Consider the following 7768-nt stretch of genomic DNA (forward strand, 5'->3'; position numbering starts at 1 on the left):
AATTCGCCACAAGCTGAATTGGAACACCTAAAATTATTACGAAATACAATCGGAACTCCAGCATAACTTTATAGCTAAAAATGCTGCCATCTGGCGGCAATATGTGGAGAAAATAATCAAATTTTCTAAGATCTTTTGGCAATTTTATTGTGAGTTCAAAAGAATGTCAGAATGACAAAACAACCCCAAATTTTGCATCAGTGCTTTTTTCCCATTGACACACCCCTGAATGAAATTTTAAGTGCGAACCATAAATTTCCAGTGGCGAATCTATATGTGTGCAGAATTGTTTATTGAAAGTGGATTGGATTGGTAAGATTGAGATATTGAAATCATACGCTATGCAAGGAGAAAAATTGTTATTTCTGTATCTTGAATCCTTCCGTTGAGGAAGTACGATAAATTCCTTCGAAATCTTGCAGAGCAAAAGCAGTGGATTTTCACCAGTGATGGCATTTTTCAGGGTGAAAAAATTACATCAACTGATGATTCCATGAATAATGCAAACACTCTTCCGTGCTCTGCACTTTTTTTTTCCTCCTCCACACATTGGAAATCCAGGCTTGAATCCAGGTGAGAGGGCACATTTGACAGTGGCTCTTAGCGCCATTTTTTCGGAACATGGAAAATGCGCAGGGTTTTGTGCACTGGATCGCATCAATTTGGCGAACGGAGTGAAAATCGATTGGTGAAAGAAAACACTTTATAGTTGGAGCGAATTGCCGGAAGGTGCTGGAGTGGAATGTGTCCAATTTGGCATTCAATTGATAGGAGTCTATCTAATTTTCACGGCTATCGCATTTTTCGCCCCGGAAAAATGTGCGCATTTCTAAGGGGTGAAAATTTCTCTCTCTCTCATTCCATCGTCGAAAGTCCCATGGATATTAATGAGAATTTTTATGCAGTGCCGATCGACTTACATTCACTCTATAATGTATTTAATATTCTTGAGAAAAATTCCTTCCCCTCTATTAGTGCCCATTTCACAAGCGATTAATGAACAAAGTCGCCCCGCGAGGGGTGAAATTTGTCCAAAGATGCCGAGCAGGTTCCGGACGCGCGAGCAAAGAAAAATGACGAGAAATCTTGTAAGTTCATCCCCATTAAAAGAGTTCATCAAAAGTGGTAATTACGTCCACAAACTTTTATGCACCCCCACGCCATCCACCCCCTCCCCAGAGCATTTAATGACTCCGCGAATGTTGGACTAAAAGCGGGGCAAAAACTATTGGGGGGGTTGAAGGGACAGAATGCCTTTATGTGAATCCGATCACCTTTCTCCGCATTCTCTCCATTTCCAACTATCAATTAAATCAACGGGGGAGGAAAATTGTTATTAGGCACCCATTTTCCTGGGCTCTTTTTCCCGCATCGTCCAGAGGAAAATTCTGTGCCCCGCGCGAGGACACAATGTGAACCACTAACATCTGTTCACGCCCAGCCTAACAGGGTGCAGAGAACATTATAGTCAAATTAGTGCTGCATTAGCTTGTTTGCTGGGCAAATTAATAATTAACAAATGGACTGTGTCTCTTGGCTGTTTGCGGTATTTCCTCGAAGCGCCCAGAAAACGTTGGGAAATCAGCCAGAGAAAGAGGAGGTCCAGTATCAAACTCTCCCCCTAATTGAGGAGTCCAATTGATTGACATGAAAGCCCAAATACACACTCAAAATCATCCCCAAACATTTTGTCTGTTTGAATTTGCATATTTAGTCTAATTTGATTTAATTTCTCCGCAAATACACTCCACTAAATATCATAATTAATTGTGATTCCCCCAAAAGCATTTGATTATCATATTTGCAATTGAAATAAATACACATTTTTTTTTCCCGCTCTTCCAAAATAATATATCGACTAGTCGCAGGACAACAAAACGCGCCTGTTTGTCTCGTTGAAATTCATAGTGGATCTCGTGCGGTGGTTGTGGTGAAAAATTTAGCAAAATTGCAGCCAAGTTGCGGAGAATGAGAGCGGCGTGGAAAAAATGGAAAAATTGTGTATGAACAAAATATTCTGGAGCATTATCACTGGGGAAATGGCGCTGTTGTGACACGCAGCGCTTCTGGTAGGAGGGCGCAAAAAAAAATCGTGTGTAATCCCACGAAATGAGCTGCGTGTGTGTGTGCGGAGCCCCTCAACTGACGAGCAACGATGTAATTTAATAAAAATTTTATGTCAAAATAATCCAGTGCCGGGAAATAAATTCCGTGTGTGCGACTTGCTCTCCGTGAGAGTCAATGGAGATCCCCTGGATGGGCTCCAAGTCACCACTCTCTCCGGGATGGAGTGTGGGGCGCTTTGGCGAGGAAGAGAACTTCCAAGGAGTGGCGCTTCCAAAACCAACTACGTGATCTGCGTTTTCATGATTCGCATGCGAAATCTTTTTCCTCCTCCTTCCGCCTCTTTTCCTTCAACTCACACGCCGAGTTCTATAGTTCTCCTTTTTTTTTCTTCTCCTATGCCAAGCAAACCCACCCCCGCCCTTAACTTGTACGAATGAACGTGTGTGTGTGTCAATGGGAACACGCTGAGATGAACAAGAAAGTCTTCATGTCATGAAGCAGTCTATTTTCTCACACCTCAACCCCTTGCCATGCTTGGTTCAAGCCCGGCTTAGCGAAAAAGACACAACAAGTCTGAGAATATATACCAGCAGGGGATTGATGTCTAAGGCGATGGACTGGGGCGAAAGCAAAGCTTCTGAGCTTAGCATTGACTCTCATTAGACACCTTTTGGGGAAAAAAAAACAGCAAATCACGAATTTAGAATAGCGCTGGACATGAATTTCCTTCCAAAAGTGATTTTTAGCAAATTTACATGACTTTTCTCACCTTGATTGAGTCTTAAGACGCGATTTCCATGCTCATAAAGTGCAATTTGACTTTATTCATATGCTAACGACATTTCTCCGACAGATAGATGTCTCTACTGGCGTCTGGTCACGTTGGCCAGTTGACAAGTGCTTTGGAGAGTATTTCTTTTGGATTTTTTTTTTGTTGCTGTTTGCGCCAAATGAAAGCTTTTTCAATTACCTACGCATACGTAAAAGTACAAGTCTTTAAGTGCAACACAGCCAACATAGCGAGGCTTGAGATTCAAATTTGGCCACGGTCTTTGCTGTTTATAGTAACACACGTTAAACGATTTTGTATAAAAAAAAAACTGAAAAATAACTTGCAAACATGAATCAATCTGCAATTGTGGCTTTAATTTTCAAGTATGAATATTAATGATGTTTGCAGTAATTTCTTTTATCGCGAATTTACAAATTAGAAATGATTCGAAAGTGTTAAATTGTAGATAAAAACATACAAAAATCAAGTTGCTAAGTCCAAATAAAGGCGATCTATAATAAAAATGTCTTCTAGACATTCCAAACTCATTATTTAAGAAGATTATCCGAGCCAGTTTTATGATTATAACATGGATTTGGAGCAAAATTAGCAGTCCTTATACGCACATTTCTCTGCATTTAGCAATATCTCGGCCCCAAATTGAGATATCGCCATAATCACAACGCCATTTGAAAGATCATTAAATTCTAATAATTTCCCGTCTTAAGGTAAATGTCTCGAAAATCGAAAGAAATATCGAATTTTTAGCATCAATTAGAAAAGTCGCTTAAATATATGCTTCATTTTTAATCATTTTGGCAACTTTTATATATTTCAAGCTTAAAATTAGGTTCACAACAACGATAAAGACTCACTAAGCTTTATTTCAGTTGTTTCACTGTCTTCAAGACCAGAGAAATATGATTTATGGGCTTCAAAGAGGTCAGAGATTTAGTGTTTAACAGCAAATTAAGTCAAAATGGGAATGATTTCCTGATAAATGCTATCTTCCATTTACATCCATTGAGATCAAAATCTGTTTAGCTCACATATGTATATTATAACTTAAGTATCTCTACTCTAAGGAGTCTCTGACGATGTGAAATCCTATCTCAATTGTATGTTGCTGAGGTGAAAAGGATCGTGCATCATTTCAGGTGCTGCACTCGGAATATATTGGCTTAATTCTCACCTCTGTGATGCCTCAAGTGGTGTTGTCCATTGGAGTTGCCACAGCAAGGCTGCTCATAATAGAAATTCCACGTATTCTCGTAGTCACTCTCTGCTTTATCCACGAGCACGAGCAGAACTATGAGACATGACAGGAGCTTCCAAAGTACTGACTTGTGCATTTTTCCAAGATATTCACTCATTTTTTCTCTCTTCTCCTCTTATGCAAGAATTATTAGTCTTTTTCACGATGGATTTCGTTCAGTCTCTCAGCGATGATCTATCACGGAAAATACCAGTGGCGAATATGAATTTCCGCGTCGAAGTTTCTTTTTTTTTCTTAATTCAATTAGAGAGCAATTTTTGCATTTCTCTGCAATCCTTGCTGCAATTATGCACTGACGAAGTATCGAAAGTGGACTTTTTGCAGTGCTGAAAGGCAGACTTTGTGGCTGTGAACGCGTGCAATTGAAATTTTTCGGCGTGTTGTTGGCCAAAAAATCTCCACCACCAGATTCTTATGGGCCAGTAAATGAAGCAATAAAGGCGAATGGAAAGAGATTGGTCTCAGAAGAATGGATAAACTGCGTGTGTGTGTGTGTGCTTTGAAGATGGAATCCATGGGAACCGGTTTGTGAAGAATTTTGAACCCAGAGGCCAATACACAGGTATGTTAAGTACAAGCAAAAGGTGAGGCACCAATTCACCAGAACCCACACCATTCGCCGTGGCGCACACAACTGTGTGTGGTTTTCTTCGCAAACGAAAAATACTTGGCAGTGATTCTCAAGATTGGCCTGTTGCGGCAGAGAATATTCAGCATATTCAGCCAAGTGTGAACTTATTTGAATGCCAAGAGATTATAAAATATTGGTGGAGATAAGATGAATCACATGCGATACAGCATAAATGTCTTGGAGTCTCTCTTTCCTTTTTTTTTCACTTTCGCACACGTGATATATAGCCAATGGTGACGTCTTGAGCTGCTTGGCAGACTCATTCTGACCCCGTGAACCGACGCAAGAGAGTAAATAACACTTCGATAGGCTCTCGTGAGTTGCAACTTTCCACTTGTGACCAAACAAAGGTTGCTGTTTTGCAACTAAGACGCACAAATCTAACAATTATCTCAACGCATTATCAGGATATTCTGTCACTAATTGACTTGTCATTTCTCTTGATTTACCTGAGAAAAGCGATCTCTCGCATTTCCCCGCGCTATTCGTGAAAGTTGAGACACACAAGTTGGGGAAATATAAGGAGAATTTGGCTTTGTCAATTTGATTCAATTTATATCTTCTCTCGACTCTCTCAATGAAGATGAATGACTTCGGGATGTTGAAGCGCTTCACTCGGGGATTTTTATTCATACCAACACCCCAACCCCAAAACCCACCCCCTCGCATGGATGATGGGGAGAAATATTCGATATCACGTTGAGCCATTCTCTCCTCCTTGTCGTCGTCTTGTCTTATCCATTTCAAGCATTCGCGAATTCCCGAAACAATCTGGGATGGAATTTCACCCTCGCGGGCAAGCATTGGGAGTCTCTCTCTTCATGGTCACGATTCTTTGCAATTGAATTATTGTTTGATTATAGCAAATGATTGGAGAGGTGCAGGAGCTTGTCGGGTAGAGGAGAATTGTTGAGCGATGAGGCGGGAATATCAATTGAAATGCGCCATGTTGTGCAAAAATAGTATAGAATACATCCTCACGAGTTCAATGGTTGTAGTTCATTATGAGAGAAATAATTGGGATTCCGTGTGCGGGAAGATGAGATTCTCCAGAAATATCCACCATTGTCCATTGTTTGCCTTTCAAATTTTCCCTTTCTCTCTCTCTTTATATTGTTTATTGACAATCCGCGCGCGAGGACATTTATTGGCATTATACAGTGGCGATTCGAAAATATGCGCCACTTTCCACGCACACACACACTGTCAAATAGCGAATATATAAATTTTTGCATTGTTTGAACGAATCATATTTCAGCGATAAACACAACCATCAATCAGACGCACGCTGTGTGCGGAGGCCGCGATGTTTGATAAGCAAATACTAATCAGGGATCGGTTGGACAGTGGTTGTGTCCACAGTCTGGCCAGGAGTGCTGACTGGGCGCAATCTGGCAAGGAAGCGCAGTCAAGGTAGAAGTGGTAATTGCAGCCCTGCAATTACCAATCGGCGGGACTGATAAGATCCTCCCTCAGCTTAGGCCATGCGGAAGGTTGTGGATTCTTGCTTATTTGGCTCATTTTCGCTGTAAAGCGAGACCCCAAAGGGTGGGGGATGGCGCTCAACCCCAAATTATCTCTTAGGAGAGTTACATGGGATTCGTGCCCGGCGCTGAGGGCGTCATTTTGGTCGGCAGATGTTTCTCACACAGCGAAATCAGCTGTCATCATTACGTGGAATCGGCAGAGGGACGGCGAGAGACGTTTGCAAGAGAAGTGTGGGATTCTCAGGGAGGCGGCGGCGGAAGAGCAAAACATAGAGATATTATTTCTGTATCTTCCACAGCTGCTCTCCACTCTCTGGAGGAACCCAATCCCGAGATAGAGTCATTTTACCCAAGCTTCTGAGCAACACACACACACACCCAAAAGCCTTCTATTTCTTCTTCCCTTCCTTTTTTTTTGTCTTCCAAACGTCTTTTCTTTTTTTTTGTGGGTTTCTCGTGTGTTTTGCCACTTCGACAGCGGAAATTCTAATGTCTCTATTAACATGGCTCGAGGAATTCTAAAGACATTGGCTTCAAAAGATAGATTCTCACATTCTTGATCACACTTCGGGAGTCGAGAAACAAAACCGCAGTCACTCTCACTGTCACTGCTTGTGCCTCTTCTCACTCAATGACGCGCCCCTGCCGTAACAGCACAGAGTCTTTCGGACGCTCTCTCAATGAAAGAGCCTCACAAGCACAACACACAGATGCAACAAAAATACCCAGAGTCGTTTGGGAACACAGAGGCCCGGAGCGCTAGTTTGCGAGTGAAGCCAAAATGAATGGCAAGAAACTTATAAATTCAATACAGCTCAACATAGGAAGAAATAAAGCGGCGCGAGGAAAAGCAGTCGCAACTGTCATCGAGAACGCCAAGTGGGCGGCTAAAGGCCAGTGCACACAGCTTCTCGGCGATCTAAAGGGCTTCCTTTCTTCTCTGAGCACAGCTGACAAGATGTTTGGTTTGGTGTGTTAGAATGTTCGAAACGAGACGGGCAACGGATGTGACTATAACTCAGCACATCCAACGCGTTCCACGGTCGAAGCCAAACTGAGGGGCCAAGCACGACCGTCGAACGCGGAACCGGCTGCTTGCGCAGCCCTTCGGCTGCCCGACGCACACACTCGGCCACCCGACCCGCGACTGTGACGGTGAATCGTCTGGAGCCGCGAGAGCGAGCGAGACGACCGTACGCCGCGCGGCGGATGCGTCCGCGAGCCGCGGCGGCCGATACACTGTCAAGCTGAGCCCGTGCATTGGCCCAGGTATTGCGCAGGTACTCCATTGACACATCTTCCCCATCAGACTTCCCAGTTGGCGGCCGCCCGACACTCGATAATGCGCTAAACACATCAAAGAGAGCCGAATTGTCCGGCAAATCCTTCTTCTTCGGCTCCGTCACCTTCGCTATTTTTCACCGCCCCCCCCCCAAGCCCCGCCGCCCGAATGTGCGAACAGTGGCCGTAAATTGCAGCAAACCCTCCAAGCACAGCGCCGGGGATTAGCGAGGGACAGGAAGTGGAGTTTTTCG

General features: G+C 43.1%; 1 protein-coding gene across 2 annotated transcripts in view; it reads right to left on the reverse strand.

The window, feature by feature from the left end:
* LOC132261338 (semaphorin-2A) overlaps nucleotides 1-7271 on the reverse strand; it is a 147568-nt gene extending 140297 nt beyond the window's left edge. The window contains exons 1-2 of one of the 2 annotated variants that reach the window (XM_059760159.1): nucleotides 6786-7271; nucleotides 4032-4289 (exon numbers count right to left, since the gene is read on the reverse strand). In XM_059760159.1, coding sequence (XP_059616142.1) covers nucleotides 4032-4212 — 181 coding nt within the window. In that variant the 5' untranslated portion in view covers nucleotides 4213-4289; nucleotides 6786-7271. Of the gene's footprint in view, nucleotides 1-4031; nucleotides 4290-5195; nucleotides 5674-6785 lie in introns of those variants that run through there. The other variant, XM_059760160.1, reaches the window with a different exon arrangement.
* Between the last annotated feature and the right edge of the window lie 497 nt (nucleotides 7272-7768).

The sequence above is a fragment of the Phlebotomus argentipes genome, unplaced genomic scaffold (assembly GCF_947086385.1).
Source record: "Phlebotomus argentipes unplaced genomic scaffold, Phlebotomus argentipes genome assembly scaffold_18, whole genome shotgun sequence".
Classification (NCBI taxonomy): domain Eukaryota; kingdom Metazoa; phylum Arthropoda; class Insecta; order Diptera; family Psychodidae; genus Phlebotomus; species Phlebotomus argentipes.